This window comes from Ovis aries, chromosome 6, assembly GCF_016772045.2.
Source record: "Ovis aries strain OAR_USU_Benz2616 breed Rambouillet chromosome 6, ARS-UI_Ramb_v3.0, whole genome shotgun sequence".
In the NCBI taxonomy this organism is placed as follows: domain Eukaryota; kingdom Metazoa; phylum Chordata; class Mammalia; order Artiodactyla; family Bovidae; genus Ovis; species Ovis aries.
This window is the reverse complement of record NC_056059.1, coordinates 68,376,325-68,397,682: the sequence shown is the minus strand read 5'-3', so window position 1 is coordinate 68,397,682 and position 21,358 is coordinate 68,376,325. Positions and strand designations below refer to the sequence as shown.

At 44.5% G+C, this 21,358-nt stretch overlaps 2 protein-coding genes across 22 annotated transcripts in view; both read right to left on the bottom strand.

The window, feature by feature from the left end:
• The window catches only part of DCUN1D4 (defective in cullin neddylation 1 domain containing 4), a 74,774-nt gene extending 63,964 nt beyond the window's left edge, over positions 1–10,810 (bottom strand). For 10 of the 20 annotated variants that reach the window (XM_060417098.1, XM_042251407.2, XM_042251408.2 and 7 more), the window contains exon 1: positions 10,667–10,810. In XM_060417098.1, coding sequence (XP_060273081.1) covers positions 10,667–10,691 — 25 coding nt within the window. In that variant the 5' untranslated portion in view covers positions 10,692–10,810. Of the gene's footprint in view, positions 1–9,539; positions 9,576–9,949; positions 9,976–10,076; positions 10,389–10,666 lie in introns of those variants that run through there. The other 10 variants (XM_060417106.1, XM_060417109.1, XM_060417112.1 and 7 more) reach the window with 5 other exon arrangements.
• A 328-nt stretch (positions 10,811–11,138) lies between these two features.
• Positions 11,139–21,358, bottom strand: part of CWH43 (cell wall biogenesis 43 C-terminal homolog) — a 100,334-nt gene continuing 90,114 nt past the window's right edge. For both annotated transcript variants that reach the window (XR_009601039.1, XR_009601040.1), the window contains one exon: positions 11,139–20,920. The gene's annotated coding sequence lies outside the window, so the exon portion shown is untranslated. The remainder of the gene's footprint in view (positions 20,921–21,358) is intronic.

Below are 21,358 nucleotides of genomic sequence, written 5' to 3'. Positions count from 1 at the left end.
CTATTTGTTTCTAAGCATGCTGGGCATCCATCTAACCTTCCCTGCCCCACATTTCAACGGTCCAGGACTTCTCTGCCTCCACCACTAAGCACTGGAAGGAAGCTCCTTAAACGCAAGGGCCAGGCTCATCTGTCTTTGTCGCAGGAGCACCCAGCTATAGAAAAAACCGCAAAGGTTTGGTGAGTGACCAAGTGAGGCATTGCCTCTTTCTTATGACCTCTGTTCCTCTCCACGGTCTCCTTTCATTTATTTATTTGGCTGCTCTGGGTCTTAGCTGAGTCACACGGGATCTTGAACTGTGGCATGTCAGCTCTTGTTCCCTGACCAGGGATAGAACCTGGGCCCCCTGCCCTGGGAGAGTCTTAGCCACTGGACCACCAGGGAAGTCCCTCGAGGGGCTCTTTTTAAAGCCTAATAAGAAAACTGTCATTACACAGTAATCATCAGCAACAAAAAGAGAAAAGTGCCAAGCATTTCTCTAAACATTTTGTCTTCTATTTAATTTAATTCTCAGGATCACTCCTCATCTTGCCTCCTACTCTTCCTCTCTGCCCAAGCCCCAACTCCACTCCAAGCACAGTTTGCCTGTTTGCCATTCCTCAAACACAGGTCTGCTCCCCTCCTCAGAGTCTCTGAATTTGTATTCCCTCTCCCTAGAATGCCCCCTTCACCTCCTCCAGCCTTCCCTGACCAAGCCATGTAAGCTATAACATCCTCTGCTCTTGTTCCCCTCCCCTGCACACATGGGGCATGGGTGTGCTCCCCTTCCCTGCTTGGTTCTTCTCTAATGAGCTGATCACCATGGAACACACTCTTATTATCCACTTCTTTCCCCATGCTGGAATGAAAACTTCATGACAGGTGAAGAATGGGGCCTAGTACACAGTAGGCATTCAATAAACACCACTGACTGAACAACTCCATACCCTACAGTAGGTGGCTTTATGCATGAGGAACCTGAAGCTTACACAGAGTGGTTGAGTAATTTATCCACGGTCACACAGCTAACAGGCGCAGAACCCAGATATTCTGACTCTAAGGCCCACACTTAACTACTCTGCTACTCTGCTTCCCTGCCTCCCGATCTGACCCAGAAAATACATCATCTCATCCAAGGAACTAATCCTAGAACTGTATGCCTTTGGTCCACAGAAAAGCCATCCACCAGGAAAACCTTTCAAGGGAACAAGTCAACTAAGACAAGTCAATTCTATGTGTAAAGATTTATAATTTATGCAGCACTGTTAGTTTTTCTTTGGATTTAATAGTTCAGTAAGAAGAGATGCTGGGAGGGATTGGGGGCAGGAGGAGAAGGGGACGACAGAGGATGAGATGGCTGGATGGCATCACTGACTCGATAGACGTGAGTCTGAGTGAACTGAGGGAGCTGGTGATAGACAGGGAGGCCTGGCGTGCTGCGATTCATGGGGTCGCAAAGAGTCGGACACGACTGAGCGACTGAACTGAAGAAGAGATTATTATATCTTTTTACACTGTAATATCCTCACAAACAGCAAAATGACAAATCATCAAATAACATGGAGGAGGCCTAAGCTGATATATATTAAAAGCCAAAAATTGTGGTGGAAAGTACAGAAGCACAGACTGCAAGGGAATATAAGGGTATTTTGAGGGACAACAAAATCATTCCATATCTTAATTATTGTGGTGGTTACACACACACATGTATTTATCAAATGGGTAAAGTTTTATAGAATTAAGTACATTCAATAAAGTCAACTAAACAGCAATTAGGACTATTAGATATGATTTTTGGCTAAACAAAATAAATATTCTACCAGTATTCTTTCCATACCTAATACTCTCAACAATTTGGGGGCGGGGGAGAGGACACAGATGTGATTAAGAGAAGACAGCAGTAAAGAGCTCTACACAGTGAGATCAGTGGGGTGACTGCATGCCTCAGAGTCCAGCATGACCACTGACAAAGACAGCTCCTACCACGAACACTGCCTCAGTACCCGCTTCAGTCTTTTGGATCACCTCAAGTCAGGGCTCTTGGACTCTGAACAGAGTCCAGGCAGAGTGGAAAGGCAGATCACTGCTCTTCTCCACAACGGCCTCTGCCATGTATCGACCAGTGATCGGTCTGGATGTTGAATTTGTCAGAATTCTTAGTTGTAAGCATCACAAACAAACCAGCTAACTTAAACAGGACAGCAATTTTTCTTTTTTAAGGTTATTAGATAGTTCCCACAATCTCCAGGAAAACCAGAGGACCAATCATACCAGCTGTACAACCAAAACATCTAAGGGCAGAGTGCACCACTGACATTACCTGGACCAGCCTTCAGTCTCAGAATCACACTCTGGTGTGGCTGTGTCTAGGCAGCTCTGCTTTGACAGTTAGAATTCCCCAATGAGAGGAAGAACCAGGGCCCCAAAGACTGGCAAAAGCCATCACAGATATAAAGAGATGACACACCATCTTTGCAAATACTACTGACACGGACAGCAACTAATGAAAGGTTTTCAAAAAATATTCACAAGGAAAACAATCCTCAAAGATGGAACTAAAAGAATCATACTCAGAGGTAATGTGATCTGGGGAGGGTGGGGGTCTTTCGACACATTATTTAATGTTTTACAGTGGTTCAGTTGATAAAGAATTCGCCTGCGATGCAGGAGACACAAGTTCAATCCCTGGGTTAGGAAGATACTCCGGAGAAGGAAATGGCAACTCACACCAGTATTCGTGCCTGGAAAATCCCATGGACAGAGGAGCCTGGTGGGCTACAGTCCTTGGGGGTCACAAAGAGTCGGACATGACTTAGCGACTAAACCACCACCACCACCAGTATATTAATTAGTAGTTTCAAAAACTACAAAGCCTACCTTCCTAGATTGAAAATAACTCATTAACAGCATCTTCAGATTAAAACAAAAACAATTCAAATCTAAAGCAGCAAATACTTTGTCTACCAGAATATTGGACATGACAGAGAAAAGATCCTTAGATCTGAACAGTCATGCAACAATTGTTAAAATATATGATTCTATTCAAGATGCACTTCAGTATTTTTTTCTATTTGAAACATAAGCCAAAAGTTGTAGCCTCTTTTATAGCCACCAATATAATAGCCTCTCTTATAGCCACCAAGGGTCCATCTAATCAAAGCTATGGTTTTCCCAATAGTTATGTATGGATGTGAAAGTTGGACTATAAAGAAAGCTAAGCGCTGAAGAAGTGATGCTTTTGAACTGTGGTGTTGGACAAGACTCTTGAGGGTCCCCTGGACTGCAAGGAGATCCAACCACTCAATCCTAAAGGAAATCAGTCCTGAATATTCATTGGAAAGACTGATGCTGAAGCAGAAACTCCAATACTTTGCCCACCTGATGAGAACTGACTCACTGGAAAAGACCCTGATGCTGGGAAAGATGAAGGCAGGAGGAGATGGGGATGACAGAGGGTGAGATGTCTGGATGGCGTCACCGACTTGATGGACAGGAGTTTGAGTAAGCTCAAACAGGAGTTTTGAGTTGGTGATGGACAGGGTACCCTGGTGTGCTGCAGTCCATGGGTTCGCAAAGAGTTGGACACGAATGAGCGCCTGAACTGAACTGATAGCCACCAATATTTTTTTTAATACTTTTTTTGTTTGTTTTATTTTTTGTGGCTACACACCATGCAGGATCTTAGTTTCCCAATCAGGGATCAAACTTGGGCTCCCTGCAGTAGAAGTGTGGTGTTTTAACTGTTGAACCACCAGGGAAGTCCCAGCCACAAATATCTTTACATGTATGTTCTGCTTAAAAGAATAATTCTCAAGAGGTACTTCTGCTAACCTGAATCTCAGAATTAAAAAAAGAATATGCTATGAAAGGCTACTGACTGTAATTTAAGCTGGTTACCTAAGTAGAGATGTCAGCATTAATGTCAGAGGCTCAGAAAACTCACCTCCAACACAATTTACTTCCTAAATAAAGAAAGACTTTGGTGAGCTTAATGTATTCTTAACATTAAAAAACAACAACAACAAAAAAAAAACACCCTTAGGACCAGACTCTGGTCATAAAACAAAATAGGAAGGGAGACAGACACTTCCAGGCTCTTTACCATCAGACTTGCCAAGCCCTGCCCAAGCCTTCCCCACCACGGCCCATTACACACCAGGTCAGAAGTGGACACATGTACTGTTACACATCACCAGTGTGCTACTCCCTTCTGGAGAACTTCTCCATGCCACAGACATTCTTCAAAACTGGTATCTGCATCTATTTAAAAATACATATTATTTAAATTGGTTTGCATAGGACAACTCTGTCCAAAAAAAATGGCAGAGAATGAATAAGTGAAAATAAGTGTATTCCTGGAAGAAAAACCTAAAGATAACAAAAGACATCTCAGAAGCAGAATTGCAGGAGGAAGCATGAAAATCTTTCAGATAATTCACTAACTGCTCAAGAGTTCATCTAAGTTCATCTAAGAGACCATCTAAGTTCAGTTCATTACATATTTGAGGTTCTAAGCAATGCAATGCACAGGACCACAGCATGGATACTAAGGCAGAGTCCCAGATCTCAAGAGAGAGTTATTGTCCAACTGGAAAAGGGACAAGTAAGTAAACACATAGCTACTGTTAAATAAGATAAAACCGTTAAATAAGATAAAACCGAGAATAAAAGTCAACAGTCCTTGGAGATTCGGTGGAGGGAAGGAGTCTGCTAGAGTGGGAAAAAGGAACAATTAAGAGGAGTGGCACTGAGAGCAGAGCAGGGAGAAGAGTTCAGAAGAAAGAAACTAAGCTTAAACTACAGAACCAGTTCAATCCCAGCTCCTGAGACATCTGTAAGCAACTGGGAGCCTTTGAGGTTTTGGGGTAGAGGGGTCATAAGGACAAAGATATTCAACTGATGATGAAGAGGATAAATAGGAGGCTGAGCCTGGCAAAAAGATTACTTACTGGTTATTATAAGAAAGGATGGCTCAGACCTAGGGCGATGGCAATCGGTATGGAACAGAGAGGACAGGCATAGGAAGAGAGATGCAAGCTTGCACTCACTACCAACCAAGAAAAGAGAGGATGAGCAATGTCTAAGCTTTCAGCCTGGGTTATTAAATGAACTGCAGTTTCATTCACCAAATGAAAAAAATGAATTGGTCTTGTTCTCATCTTTATTTTGGCCACTAGGAAGCTGAGAGCCAAAATACAGGGCCCATTTCTAACATACAGCAAGCATTTATGTGTAGCCTGTAAATCTGTATTTTCTTTCTCTTGACAGAATTTTATTTATATTTATTAAGTCACCTCTAATCATTTTAGAATGTGGCAGAAAATAAATCAACAGATAAAAATGATTGAGACCAAGTCAAAGACAGTTGGACAAAGTAGCTGATTCAGGGATATAACTATAGGCTGCCAACTCATAGCATTCTCCTCACCCTTCTTGGGCCCTAGGGAAGTCTGGAACCCACAACAGAAGCTAAAAATGCCAGACTTTCACCTTCTCCACCTCCCTTACAACTAGTAGTGGCATGATGTCAATTCTACCCAATGAAACTAAAGGGAAAGTCTCCAAGGTGACCGTCCAGAAAAGATTCTCTCTGGAAGGGAGGGAACTATAAGTAAATATACCGCTTTCACCCTTTTCTTACATAAGCATGATGTCTGGTGCTACAGCAACCACATTGCAAACATGAGGCAACGAGCTTAAGGCTCCTGACAAACCAAAATACTAAAAATAAAGGAAAAAAGTATACAAAGAGCCTAGATTCTTAAAAGACATACTGAGACTCTGTACCAGCCTTAGAACCATCCATCTCTAAACTTCTTGTTACTGAACAAAAATAAGCTCTATTACTTAAGCCACTTTTGATTGAGTATTTATTTGCCAGAGGCATCCTAAATCATACAACAAAAGTTATCAGGAGGTCAGTTTCTGAAACCATGATTTTTTTACACTGCTGACTACACAAGACTATTACTACTGAGATGAGAGCTGCTGCTGCTACGTCACTTCAGTCGTGTCCGACTCTGTGTGACCCCATAGACGGCAGCCCACCAGGCTCCTCCGTCCCTGGGATTCTCCAGGCAAGAACACTGGAGTGGGTTGCCATGTCCTTCTCCAATGCATGAAAGTGAAAAGTGAAAGGGAAGTCGCTCAGTCATGTTCGACTCTTAGCAACCCCATGGACTGCAGCCCACCAGGCTCCTCCATCCATGGGATTTTCCAGGCAAGAGTACTGGAGTGGGTTGCCATTGCCTTCTCCACTACTGAGATGAGAGCAATGCAAACATATATGATAGGAAAAAAGCAATAAGAGCTTCTGGGAGCAGTTAAAGAGAAATGGATATAATAATAAATAACATTGAAAACATGTGATCAAGTGTTAATAGGGGTACTTCTTGGGAGCAAGAAGAGAGGAATAAAAAACAAAAATACAGAAATTCTCAGAAGTGGAAAATTGTCCTATTCTTTGCAACCCCATGGACTGTGGCCCACCAGGCTCCTCTGTCCATGGGATTTTTCAGACAAGAATACTGGAGGGGGTTACCATTTTCTCTTCCAAGGGAGAAAATGAGGGGTTCTTTCTTTTCTGGCAATGTTACTGGTAAAACAACCTGAAAATATTCCCATTATAGATCTTTCTCTACTTATGATGGGGTTATGCCCTGAGTAAACCCACTATTTAACTGAGAATATCCTATGTCGAAAGTACATTTAATAAACCTAACCTACAGATAATAGCTTAGCCTAGCCCATCCTAAACATGCTCAGAACGCTTATGTTAACACACAGCTGGGCAAAATTATCTCGAAACTTCAAGCCTATTTTATAACAAAATATTGACTATCTCAGGTAATTTTTTTTTTTTTTGGCCATGCTATGTGGCAGGCAGGATCTTAGTTCCCCAACCAGGGATGGAATCAGTGCTCTCAGCATTGGGAGCGTAGGGTCTTAACTGCTGGACCACCAGGGAAGTCCCCTCAGGTAATTTACAGAAAACTGTACTGAAAGTGAAAAACAGGATGGTGGTCTGGGTACAAAATGGTTATAACTGTACTGGTTGTTTACCCTCCTGATTACGTGTCTGACTGGGAGTTGCCGAGGCCGCTGCTCAAGCATCAGGAAACTATAATACCAGACATCACTAACTTGAGAAAAGATCAAAATCCAAAATTCAAGGTACAGTTTTTATTAAATGCATATTGATTGAGCACCACTGTAAAGTCACACCATTCTTAAGCTGGAACCATCTGCTTGAAACAGTCGCAAAAGTTCTGGGAAAAGTTTAAGAAACGTTTGTTTAAATGCATAACTAAGCTCATAAGAAAATAAAACAACCTCCCCAAAGGCCAAAAATCAAAGAGGAACCTAAAAACCATAGCAGAAAGTGCTACGATAATAATGTATAGGAATCTGGGGTTTGCGTGCTGAGGAAGAGAGAGCGTCATGTGTATCTATAGGGCACCTGCCCTTTGGGATGAAACTGAAAAAAGAGAAAAGGGAACAGAACGACTGGCCTAATATTTTCTTTAAAAACACCCCCTTGAAGACAGTTACAGGTCTTGTTTTCAACCTCATACACTTCACCCTTTACAAGAGCAAATTTCATGACACATGCACATTAAAAAAAAAAAAGGAAAACATAACCAGGTTAAATATTTACATGTCACAAAGGAGTTCCTGGATATGTCACCTTAAGCTTAAGTAAAATATAAAACAGATATAAATCTTTTCCTGATAAAATCACACATTGCCCAATTTTTCAGCCATTATGAAATGAACCATATGAGTTCATTGAATCAAGCACTCAAGTTCAATATATTTGTAACCATACTAGATAGTTTCCAAATCTTTGGACTTCTTGGTAAAATTTTTATCATCTGGGTCATCACAATAATCTTCTAGTGACCATGCTACCAATGGTTTCATAGTACTTTATACATCACATTAAAAAACTCTTGTCACTTCTGAGCTAACCTGATAGCCCTCCTCCACATTACAAGTTTTGGAGTCCTCATTGCATATCAATGGTAAAGGGAACTGGCAAAGGATGTGATGTCTGCAGTCTACAGGCTGAAAGGATGGTTTCTAATACTAAAGAAAAACACATGAAAACCTAAGGTTCTCTCCAATGAGTTTACCTTCCTCTAGTCTCATTTGCTTTCCATGCTTCTTTGAAAACCAAAGACATCAAATATTCCCTTTGCTCATCTTCACATTTTCATGCTGACTTAAATAAATGAGATCATTTTCACCGCAATTCCATTAAGCCACCTCCAGCTCTCAATTGGTGGCACAGTGGTAAAGACTACGCCTGCCATTGCAGGAGACGCAAGAGACCTGAGTTCGATCCCTGGGTCAGGAGGATCCTCTAGAGTGTAAGTGGCAACACACTCCAGTATTCTTGCCTGGGAAATCCCATGGACAGAGGAGCCTGGCGGATTATAGTCTGCTGCTGCTGCTAAGTCGCTTCAGTCGTGCCCGACTCTGTGCGACCCCATGGACTGCAGCTCCCCCATCCATGGGATTTTCCAGGCAAGAGTACTGGAGTGGGGTGCCATTGCCCTCTCCGGATTATAGTCTACGGGCTCACAAATGAGTCAGACAGGACTGAAGAGACTAAGCACGTACATGCACACACACCAAATTCAAGAACATCTTTTCCCCAAAAGTCCCCTTATCCTTTGGCAATCCAAACGGCCCAAGAACTGCAAACACAATTTATACTATCTTCACAACGTTTTTACGTGTCTCCACCGCATTCTTAGATTTAACTAAGACGGAACCTTTTAACTTGGTGTTTATACACACAGGAAGCCACAAATACACACTATTCTAAACGCTGCTTTAAACTGCGTCGCATCTTCAATGTTTTTCCACAACCTATGTACTAAATGGTTCAAGACGAAGCATTTATTCTACAAGTAAGGGCAACAAATGCAAGTGGGAAATATTCAACTTGGGGATAAAGAACCCAAGTGTGAAAGGACTGCGCTTGGCTTGGTTCTCGCCCACCCGCTGACACGGGGAGAAGGTCCCAAAGGACAGGAACGCCTCCCTGGAGTGCGCTAGGGTCCGCGGGGAATAAAGCACGAGTTAGCGGAGCTGGGAGGCTCCGAGAGGCGCGCTGCATTCTGGGACTCGTTTCCACAGTTACCCACGTGCACCCAACCCAACCGCGGTCCGGACTACAAGTCCCAGAATTCCGCGGGACCGCCTTTCCCCTTCACGCCCGGCGACTGGTGCCAGACCCTAAAGGAAACCCCTAAAGCGCCCTCTCCGCAAGGCTGGAAGAGGTCGCGCCCCGAGGGCGCTACGCTGGGTTTGTGGTCCGGCCCTCCCGGCAGGGAAGCGGATCCCGAAGCACCAGCCTCCACACCTGACGATCAGAAATTAGACAACTGCGTCACAGACTGCCAAATCCTCGGACCGTCAGGGACCCCCCCCCCCGCCGCCGCCCCGCCCCTGGACTCCAGGGCCCCTCCGGCACCCACAGCGGAAAACCCGCAGCCTGCTCCCCTGCCCCGCCTCCCAGACCCGCAGCCATAGCCCGCGCCAGCGTTGACCTCGCTTCCCGCCGATCAGGGGTAACCGCGGCAAGCGCCAACCTCAGGGCACCTCCCCCGCCCCCTCCACCCCAGCCCCGCCCCCCCCTTATACCCTGAAGCTCAAGGCTCCCCTTCAAGGGACCCAGCCTTAATCCAGGGAAGGATACATCTCCCCCAAACACATAGTCCGACACCTTCCTCCCCGAGCCCCACGCGGACAGAATCTGGACAAGACAAGTGTTCCCCCTGCCCTGGCCCCTCCCAACCTCTCTTCCCTCACAACTAGCTCTTCACCCCCACAGCACCTCCTCTACCCCTGGCCCCATTATGTCACCCCAAACCACCTTCTGCCTCTCCTCTCACTCCCAATTTCCTTATGTTCCCAACACCTGCTCCATCCTATTACCCCAACCTCGGCCCCCTCTCACCACTCCCAGTTCTATCCCTCCACGCTTCCTATGGCCCTCCTGCTCGCCGGACTCCCCAACTATCCCATCACACCCCAATCCCTCCCACCATCTCCCTTTCCCATTACATCAGCCCTCATCTCCTTGCCTGCCCTCCTGCCCCGCACGGCCGCTGCCCCCAATCCTCCACCCCATTGTTCCCCCCCACCCCCGCCATCCAGCCCTTCTTCCCATTGTCCCCGCCCCCGCGCTCCCCTAGCACTCACCCGCCTTTCTCACGGAGCCGCCCGCACCGCTCAGCCCCTAGGAAATCCTCACCCCTGCGCCCCGCTCGCTCGCTCGCTCCCTCTCTCCCTCCCCCCGTCGGTGCCAACCCCCAACCCTGCTCGCTAGCGCCCGCCGCCGCCTCCACCTCCATTCACCCGGGACACTCTGGTCCCGGCCCTTCATCGCACGTCCCCCCCCCCCCCCTTCCCCCAACACTGAAATGGAGCCAGTCCCCACCCCCCTCACCTCCGCCCTCCCCCGGCAGGCCGGCCCCTTCCCCCCACGCCCGCCCCCGCCCCGCGCCGCCCGCAGCGTCACCGCCCGCCCCGGCCCCGGGAGGGGAAGGGGTGGCTCCCGGGCAGGGGATCCCGGCGTGTTTCGGGACAGGAGGCGCGGGGCGGGGACTGCGGGAGATGAGCGGAGAGTGTTGGCAGCCGCCCGCTCCCAGCCGGCTGGTTCTCTGTTACTCACTGACAGCGGCGGCATCCGAGTGCATTTTCGGGCAGCTCACACCGCTCTCGCCGCCCAAGCTCCCGCGCTCGCCTCGCGGTCCCCCCACCGGCTCGCCGCACCTCGGCTGGGAGCTGAGGACCCGCCGCCGGGCACTCTCGGCCCGCCCATCTCGCCTCCTCCATTGGCTGAACTTCGGCTGAGGGGCCGCCCACCCGCGTCTCTCATTTGACAAAAAGAGTGCAGAGAGAGCTGGTCTGGAGCTGGCAAAGAGGCCCCGCCCCCTAAAGTCCAATACGATTGGCCCCGGCGCCTCGTCCCCGTACCGCCCCTGGCGGGGGCCATGCTCCCGAATAGCAGGTTGGACCTGGCCGCTGTCACTCAGCCCCGGGGGTCCAAAAGCGCGTGTAGGGGCGAGGCTGGGGAATTGGTCCACCTTGACCCTGGAGCCCCGCCCTCTGGTGGGCGGGACTGGTGGAGCTGTAGACCAACCAAGGAAGATAGGTCGGCGTCTGAAACAAAGCAAGCGAAGTGTCTCCCAAAGAACGAAGAAGGAGAAGAGCCGCTGCACTGAGTGGGGGAACCGCCGACTCGACGCGTCGGAGTCTTCTGCTTGTCTCTCACGCCTCCGAGCGGCTCTCTACGGGAGCCCAGTCCGCGACGAAGTTGGACTGGGACTTCTCTTGCTGGCTGTTTCCTGCAGCTAGAGACTGATAAAGAGTCGCCGCGTCTTTATTTCCAGCAAACCCCCTGGTGAGGAACAAATTCTTTCTTGCACAAGTCACAACAATCCACTCTGTCCTCATTTTCGAAATGCGCTTCTTTTCCAGCGACAACACATTTCCTCCTCCTTCGTCACAAATGGTCTGTTCTAAAGGCTTCGACTGCTCCATGGTCGGTGATACACATTTGTGCGCCCGCAGACCACACGCAGAAAACCAAGGGCCACTCTCTGAGCATCGGGCTCAGGCTGGCACCTGAGCAAGTCCAAGGCTCAGGTCACCAGCCCTTGAAGGACAGTATGCGTCAGCTAAGTGAATCTAAGTCAATGACGGCAAGAAGCGGTCCAGAAAACTGTTGTTTGGCTGTTATTTGGCAGAGGAAGGAGTTAGTTTAGATGACTTCTGACCCTTGAGTTTCCTCAGTCAAGAATTCTCAACATTTTCCATAGTTCCGACGAGTTTTTCGCAAGGCTTTCAAACCAACTCAGCACACTCACCATATTAATGTAGCGGAATAATATTTTGAGATATTAGTGGAGGACCGCTTCTCCTATCCCAGCCACAACACACAAACACCACTTCCCTGTGTGCAGAAGCCTTGCCCCAACCTGCAGCTAGGCCATTCCACCCTCCCGCCTTAGAGAATGGATGACACTAAGAACAGCTGGTAACAAATGAGTCGTTTTGGTTTTAGACTTATACAGCCAAAGCTTTTGAGTTTCAGGGTTCTGAAATTTATGTTTCAAATCAGGACATAAATATTAAGACCAAAAACAGCCTATTTGAAAGAACAAGATGAAGCCAGTTCCTACGTCCCACACCACTCCCCTTGTAATATACTCCATCTTTCTTAATCCCTAATGTCTCGTTTTGTATCTGTCATGCTTCTATCATTCAAATACTTATGAATCACTCCATCTAATCATAGATTCTCAGAATGGAACCTGAATTTATCCACTTCAGGTTCAATTCAGACAAGACAAGAATCTCATCTCTTCATTGGTGACCTTTAACCTAACAGCATCAGCTGGGCCCTGCAGAGATGGGTAGGTACCTCTGTACTCTGAAATGAGGCATCCTTTGGGGGCACATCTAATAGTAAGAACGTCTGTCCTTAGCCTGAGGAGAGAAACTGCTCCTGCATTCTTTATACCATTTGTGTTTTCAACTTACTCTACACATCTAAGAAGTACTTACAGTTCATCCAAGTTTATAGTATTTTGAATATGTGATATTTGTATGGCTTTTTACTGCTTATCATGGTACTTCAAGGGCTGAAACACGTTTGTTTGTTTGTTTGTTTTTTACAATAATGGACTTGTTACTTGACACCTCTAAATTAAAATAAGACCAAAATTAATTTGTTGTAGGTAGTCATTTGCTATATCGATTTATTTGCAGCCAACTATATAATAATATATTGATATATTAATCTGCATGAGGCACCTGCCAGCTGCTTTGCCCCAACACCCAACATTGTCCTCTGGCACATAAAAATGTACGAAATATACAGCCTTTGTTGTATTCCAGCATCACTTTCAGTCGGGTCCGTATGATTGTTTTTAAAGAAAAAACAGATCTGGAGAGTAATTTACACAGATGTCTATAGTGAGTCAGCTGTAGCCTGAGGATTGGGAGGCAAAGCTCACAGCCTGCTAAGCCTCTCTGGCCCACAAGTCTTATGAATAATAAAACAGATATAATGAAGTGACTGCATAGTGAAAATGTTAGTTGCTTAGTCGTGTCCGAATCTTTGCAACCCCAAGGACTGTAGTCCACTAGACTCTGTGGGATTCTCCAAGCAAGAATACTAGAGTAGGTAGCCATTCTCTTCTCCAGGGGATCTTCCCAGCCCAGGGATCGAACCCAGGTCTCAATCGTTGCAAGCTGACTCTTTGCTATCTGAGCCACCAGGGAAGCTCAAGTGACTGCATAGTATTCTGTATATATTACCCTGTCATTTTAACAATCCCCAAGATTATAAACCTTTGATGGTAGAAAGCTTGTTTTTAATCTTTATGTCCCCAGCACCAGCTACAGTGCATTCAGAGTAGGCACGAATTAACTCTTCCTCAGAGTGAACTGCACGTTGACTGTAAGATGTAATTTTAGATGGGGAAGGAACCCTGCAGATAATCAAATCCAGCTTCCTCATTTAAGAATATGAGGCTTGAGGTCCAAAAGAATTAAACATAAAGTCATTCAGCTAGTTAACAGCATTAAACTCAAGTATCCCAACTCCTAAACTAGGTCTTTTCCTAAACCACACTGTCTAATAACAAATCTTCAAATTCCAAAGATGGATAAACCAGTCTCCTTTTCCATTAGAAAGTTATCAGTCTACTTCAAATTCTGTACTTCACAGTTAGAATATTGCCTTCTTTTTTATGAAGTTCCGTAAGGAATTTTTAAAATACATAATACATTTCCACTTTTTCTCATTGGTAGCATTCCCAAATCACTCAATTCCTGTGGGGATGTTTACTGAGATAATGTTATTCTGTGCATTTATATTCATGTCCTTGGAGAACCACAGTCTTGGGACTGTGGTGGGTAGAGATGTTTGGGAATGTAGTCTCTGCCATTTTGCTTCACCCAATTACTGCTTTAAGGTAATATTAAAGCAAGTTACTTTGTTTTAAATGATAATTTAATTGGAATTTTTCTATTTGTTGTACAACATACTTTTAATCAGCTTCTTTACCATCTGAGCCACCAGGGAAGCCTCCTTAATTTAAATCAATTTTTTTTAATACCTTAAGCCTAGATTGAAATTTAGTATGGAAAAGTCAAGTGAGAGAACAACAATGCTCTTTAATAAAATTTTAAAACTTCTCCCCAAATTCCACTATAGCATGCTTTTCTTGCATTTAGGGTTGGGGTTACAGAATGGAAAATAGCATAGTCCTCAAGACTGAAATAAAGTTGGGCCTGCTCAGACAAATAAGAGCCATAGTAACTTGCCACTGATGAGTAATGGTGCCCCTGAGAAGTCAAACTCCCTATGTTGTCGTGTTCCCATACTGGGGGCAGGTATATGCCCTCATACCTGAGAGGTTTATTTACAAGGATATAATAATATGGATATGAATGTGATTTTCAAAAATAGTGTAGGAAACCTGGCCTCTTTCTAGAGTATCTAGCCACTCCAGCTGCCTTTGTAGATATATATTATGAAAAATATTAGTCAGAAAGATTATTTGCAGGTTACTACAGCTTTCTTATCTATTTGATCCTTTTGATCTTGTTTCAAAAGCATCTATCTACTTCATGCTATGTCATTAATGAGGTTATTTATCCAGAGTAGCTAATGAGGTTCTGCTGAATGTAATGAATACTCTTGGACTGAGCATACATTCACGCTGTATCAGTAAGAGAGGAAAGCCTCTTCAGCCTACTGGAATTAACCTTCTAACCACTGAGGCCTGTGTTATTGGGAACCAGTTTCAGCTCTTAATTTAATTACGTATGTCAGAGTAAGATACATTTCTTTTCACATATATACATAGAACAGTTTTGCAAATAGCAATTTGCCAGATGCTACTAGGATAATAAAAATGTTGGTCTCATTTTTTAAACCTGCATCATAGTCAGGTCCCAATGATTAGGTTGTTAAAGGAAAAAGCATAGAAGTAGACATTTTCCTCACTGGCACCAGAAAGGACGGCCTCTCCTCAAAACTGGGAGTAATTGACAAGCCAAAAATATAGCATCATTTGCCTTCTGTCTTACTTTACTACCCTTTTCCCTTCATCAGCTTCCTTTTCCCCCTGCCTCTCTTACACTAGAGGTCAGAACACTGGATATTAAACACAAGCAAGTAACAGTGACCACAGATTATTTCATAAAATTGATCTGCTCTGGTCATGTGGGCTTGTAGTGCACACTCAAGACCCTTCCACTTTTTCATCAGCCTCCACTGGGGCTATATCATGTCTCCCAATATACAAAAACACTTAGCAGATGGAACTTTCTGGAACCACCTCTACATTGGATATTATTTAGCCTCCAGAGCACTTATGCCATCTTTTTTTGAAGCAGAATTTAGGCTTTCTGCAGCCAGATTGCCTGGACTAAATTCTGTTGGTTGTTTACCTGCAAAATAGTGAAAATAGTAGAACCTACCTCATAGCAATGTTGTAAGGATTACATGAATGAGTAAATACAAGTAAGCACTTAAATGTACCTGGCATAGAGTAATGTTCAATAAACATTAGCTGCTGTGATCAGTGTGACACTCTCCAGTACTCAACACATTCTGGAATAAACTTTCCCCCCTTCATGTCCAGCTTTTCATCCCAAGCTTGTTTTTTGTCTAATCTAGTCCCTAACTCCATAGTCCCTATTTTCTATTAGCTGGACTTCCTTCTTCCCTTCTAGAGTTCACGGTGAAACATATAGTTAGTATTCAGGAACATCCTTCACTAGGACCTAGGACATGCCACCAGTGTGAAATTAGTTTGAAATGACGTGAGACTTCATACAGTAGAGATAAAAAGTGAGGACCCAACATCAATGTCCATTGTTCAAATTATTTAAAAACTTGTGTAATGAAAATTGATTGATACTGGAAGTTCAAATGGATATAGGAAATTCCTGTGGCTATAGAAAGATGGTATACCCCAAAGGAGTAAACAGATCGTCATCAGTTACAGGGGATTCTGCCTGAATAGAGACACATGTTATGTTCCATAATGAATAATTTCTCTTACTTGTACTTTGATGTACTACTACTGCCTTTTCCCAAGAGCCACAGGAACTGGTATAAAAAAAAACAGTTTAAATCTTCTGTACTAGAGGCAGGGCTTCCCTGGTGGCTCAGACGCTAAAGAATCTGCCTGCAATGCAGGAGACCCAGGTTCAATCCCTAGGTCAGGAAGATCCCCTGGAGAAGGGAATGGCAACCCACTCCAGTATTCTTGCCTGGAGAATTCCATGGGCAGAGGAGCCTGGCGGATTACTGTCCATGGGGTCGCAAAGAGTCAGACACGACTGAGCGGCATGTTAGAGACAAAGGCAAAATGTCTTTTAAGTATTGCCCTTGGGCCAGCCTGAATTAAGACTTAAACCCTACCTACCGCTTAAACTCTTGAACAGGCATTAAACAGGCCTCAGTTCCTTCAACTATAAAAATGGGACTAATACCTTCAAGGGAGAAGCAAGGACTAATATATAAAAGCATTTTATAAAAGTCAGAGGGAAACACGAATGAATGAATGCTTGAGCACCAATTATGTGATGGGATCACATATTTCCGTGTGAACCTGATGCAGTCTTATGAGATGCAGTTGGCTAATTGTTATGCTTGGGACTATTTCAAGTAAAAATGAGTCTATTTTTAAATTCTAGAGGAGCCTGATTTCTTTATGAAGCAGCCATCTTAGGCTTCTCTCAGAAGAGCTAAGAATTTTTCAATTACACTGAGATTTGACATCAGTGTGTCAGTTTTTAATTTCATTTAGCACTAAATTTTTTGCCTGTCCTCAATGTAGAGAAAATTTCATTTATTTTTAAAAACTATTTCTAACCTGCAAGATTTCTTGACATGTGACAATTAGGGTAGCATTAATAAGCCTTTTTTTTTAAACTAATCTTTTCTCCAGCCCAACTGTAAGATGCTTAAAACGACTCCTTTCTATTTTATCCAGAGCCTTTTATTTTATGGAAATCATACCTGTCTGGGGATTTAACAGAATATTTGAATAAAAATGTATTCATTCATTACCACAAGTTCTCTGAATTGGGTGTTTTCACCTTAATCACATTGAGCTAATCAAGTCCTAATGAGGTCACATTAAATTCAATCTCAGAAGGTATAATTTTCCAATAGAATCTAAACAATGGATGACCTTTATAATGACTTTCTGAAATATAGCATTGCTTTAGTTACTCCAGTAAGCAGGGGATAAGACAGAAGGAAAAACCATTTTGCTTGGACAGCGGCTGCTGTGTGTTGTTGAAATGAGGCTCTTCATTTCTCCTTGCCTTTTCTAGCCCGCTTCCATGAATACAATGTCTTTTTAACATCCCTCTCAGGGCAGTACAGGAGGCCCCATCTATCTCCAGACGTCGTGGCTGCACAGCAGCCGAGCATCTCATTATGGCAAAGTGAAGCATGCCGGGAGAGTGGATGGAGCTGCAGACAGCAGTAGGAAATGGGGGAGGGAAGAGGAGGAGGGATGCTGTGGAAAAGACATGCCCACTTCTTGGTTCCACGTTACAGAAGTATGAACTTGCTGTTTTAGAAAGAAAAGACTATGTAGGATGTCAAAAACCTATGACTAAGCAGATTTCAGCCCCTACAACCTGGGTACACCTGTCTCAAGATACCCCACACCTCCCGACAGTCACACCTGAACCCCAGTCGGAGCTACCACAGGAGCCATATCGGTAGGAAGAAAGCATGAATCCAAGCATTTAAGAAAAAAAAAAAAAAAAAAAAACCTATGGTTCCAAAAAAGAAACAGGAAAGAATTTTGACACACAGACAAACCACTAACGGAATTGAAAACTATGTTCTTCCAACTAATCTGAATGCTTCCATTTTAGTTTGTTCCACTGCCTTAACCAAAATAGGTTAAAGCAAATGCCCTTAACATTTTGGGAAAATCAGACTCCCTTTAAGAATTGCTGAGAATGATGAGTCTCTGTCAAAGGCCTGAAACCTACCTACGTCCACCCCATCACCCCCTAAATTAAGGATTCCTAGATGAGAAATTCATTTTAGTTTACAGGTTTTTCCTTTTTAAAATCCAGGCACCTTAGGGACAGTCCGTGGCTAGCAGTAATTTAGTTATTGAGAGATGAGGTCCTCTCTGTTAGCTTTCCTTCAGGCAGGCTGACTTCTGAGCCTGCATTCAGATAAGGGGAGTGGAGGGTGAGGGGAGCAATTTCAGGCGGGGAGGGGCAGCATTTTCAGGGCGGTGTGCATGTAACAAACACAGAGTAACAGGAGCAGGGCTCTCTGCAGAGGAGGTGCCAAAAATTAATTTCATCTCTACAAATTTTGCTCACCTCCAGTTCCAAACTGGGTTGCAGTCAAAACTGCTCTTTCTGTATCGCCCACATTCAGCCTGTGGGCCCTACCCTACCCACCGTCGCCTCATGCCTTCTCTGTCCTTTAACTTTCTTCTCTGCATCCCCAACCCCAGGTCCTCATCAGCTCCAGCTGGGCTCTAGGCCTCCCAGCAGCCCCGCATCTCCTCCACCCCCCACCCTACCATCTGTTGGGTCTCTCCTGTAAGTCCTGCCTTGCACCTCTATAACCGCTTCCATTTTAGTCTCCATTCTTCCATCCTCACGATCACTTTTTCTGGCTGCCAAGCTCTATCACCACAACTTCAGCCTGTTTTAAGCCTCTATTCAAATCCCATAACTTCAACTTTGGGAAACATTTCAAGTTTCAGGAGGTAGATTGAAGGATATAAATATTGGCAAACACTTAAGGTTTGCAATACAGCTCACTTGGCACCAGGTACTATTCTAGTGCTTGTGTGCATTCGTTTAACCTTCCCAGCAATCCCACTTGCTCAGTCATGTCTGACTCTTTGCGACCCCATGAACTGTAGTTAACCAGGCTCCTCTGTCCATGGGATTTTCCAGGCATGAATACTGGAGTGGGTTGCCATGCCCTCCTCCAGGGGAATCTTCCCAACCCAGGGGTTGAACACATGGCTCCTGCAGCTCTTACGCTGATGGCCAGATTCTTTATCACTAGCACCACCTGGAAAGCCCATCAGTCTCACTAGGCAGAAACTTCTGTTCAACTCATTTTACAGGTGAGGAGACTGAGGCATAAGTAGGTAAAGTAACTCGCCTAGAGTCATACAGCTAGTGAGTGACAGAACCAAGAGAATTACACCGACACAGACTTGCTTCAGATCTATACTTTTAGTCACTACACTATATTGCATCTTTGTAAAGCATTTTACAGGGGATCGCTTACCCACCCAGTTCCCCTTCCGCCAACACACACTTCAGGACCTCTAATGTGGAAGCGGTAAGCAGTCACACTGTATAGTTCTAGGGGTCCAGGCAATGTCCTGTGTTCTCACCGTTCATCTTTAGTGGTAACATGGGACACAGTTTCCCCAGTTCTAGGGTATGGAATTTTATTCTCTCGTTAAACAGAGCCCTGAGTGCAGCAACAGGACTGTGTGTTGGGGTGTGTGAGAGGGCCCAGAGTAGCAGTGCGGTTATAGGATTGCCACCGAACCCAGCTCTGGACTGCGCCACTCATTCCCCTCTTGCCACATCCCCGTGGAGCCTTCTCTCCCTCTTCCAGCCTCTCTCCCGGGTGCCAGGAGCTTGTATCGTGGTGACTGGTAGATGGCCCTCCTGGACAGACTAAACCCACTTTCAGAACAAGACCCATCCTTAGGGAGTGAAGGCATACCTCACTGTTCCCCAACAGGATCAAGACTGACAAAGACTGAGCTTAGCTTAAACAACATCCTTAAGGAGTTGCTTGAAAAATCGGAAAGGGTACAGACAGACACCAACAGGTTATTGTACTTAATGGACATGGGAAGGGTTTAGGGCCAATTGTGTATATAAGAGCCTCAAGCATTTTAGCGTCCTGAAAGGGAGACATTTCTTTGCTCCCTGACTCCCTAAGTCACTCTCTCATCCTTGGAGCAAAGCTATCCCCGACCCCCAACCAGCACACATACAAAGTACAGTTGTCCCTTGAACTATTGTTGGGGTGGGGGGGGTTGGGAGCACCAAAAGTTTGCATACAACCTTTGACTCCCCCAAAACTTTATTACTAATAGGCTGCTGCTGCTACTGCTAAGTCGCTTCAGTCTTCTCCGACTCTGTGCGACCCCATAGACGGCAGCCCACCAAGCTTCCCCATCCCTGGGATTCTCCAGGCAAAAACACTGGAGTGGGTTGCCATTTCCTTCTCCAATGCATGAAAGTGAAAAGTGAAAGTGAAGCTGCTCAGTCGTGTCCGACTCTTAGTGACCCCATGGACTGCAGTCCACCAGGCTCCCCTGTCCATGGGATTTTCCAGGCAAGAGTACTGCCTTCTCCAACTAATAGGCTACTGTTGACCGAAAGCCTTACTGATAAACCATTGACTAACATATCTGTACATTATATGTAATATATACTGTATTCTTACAATAAAGTAAATTTGAGAAAAGAAATGTTATTAAGGAAATCACAAGGATGAGAAAATATATTTACAATACTGTATCAGCATTGTAACCTTATGCTTTATGAGTCATCTGTTAGTATCGACATCAATATTGTCTCATACAAAGTGCTATAAATGTTATGTATTACTAACACTAGTCATCAAAAAAGGAAGAGATAATGTGAAAAATAAGTTCATATTATTGGTAATGAAGAAGCAACAATATGATTGCTTTAATGTAGCTTGTTGCTGTTGTTGTTCAGTTGCTAAGTCGTGTCCGACTTTGCGACCCCATGGGCTGCAACACACCAGGCATCAATGTCGCTCACTGCCTCCCAGAGTTTGTCCAAGTTCATGTCCATGTAGCTTGTGTAATCCATTTGATTGCTTCCCAGTAGCCTAACATATACACTGTGAATGAATCATTATAAAATTTTGATGGCATATAGTATCATATTCATAATACAATGTTGGAAACATTGCAACATATTTTTAAAAAACCACTTACCTGTGATGATAGACTGATATGCAGTGTCTCCAATTATGACAGAGAGAAGCAGACTTTACAGTAATGTAATTCTTTGAAAGCAAAGTTATAAAACAGGAAGACAACTAACTTTATTAATTTTATATTAACTATCACTCACCTTATGCCTAGCTACATAAAGAAAGGCTGTTCACTTCAATACAAGTCTTGTACACGGTGTTCTACAAGTATATTTTTGTATACTTATTGAAAACCACATAAAAATGACCCGTGTAGTTCAAACCATGCTGTTCGAGGGTCAGCTGTATACATCGACCCCATGATGATCAGCCTAATTCATACATGCAAGAGGTGCTTGTACT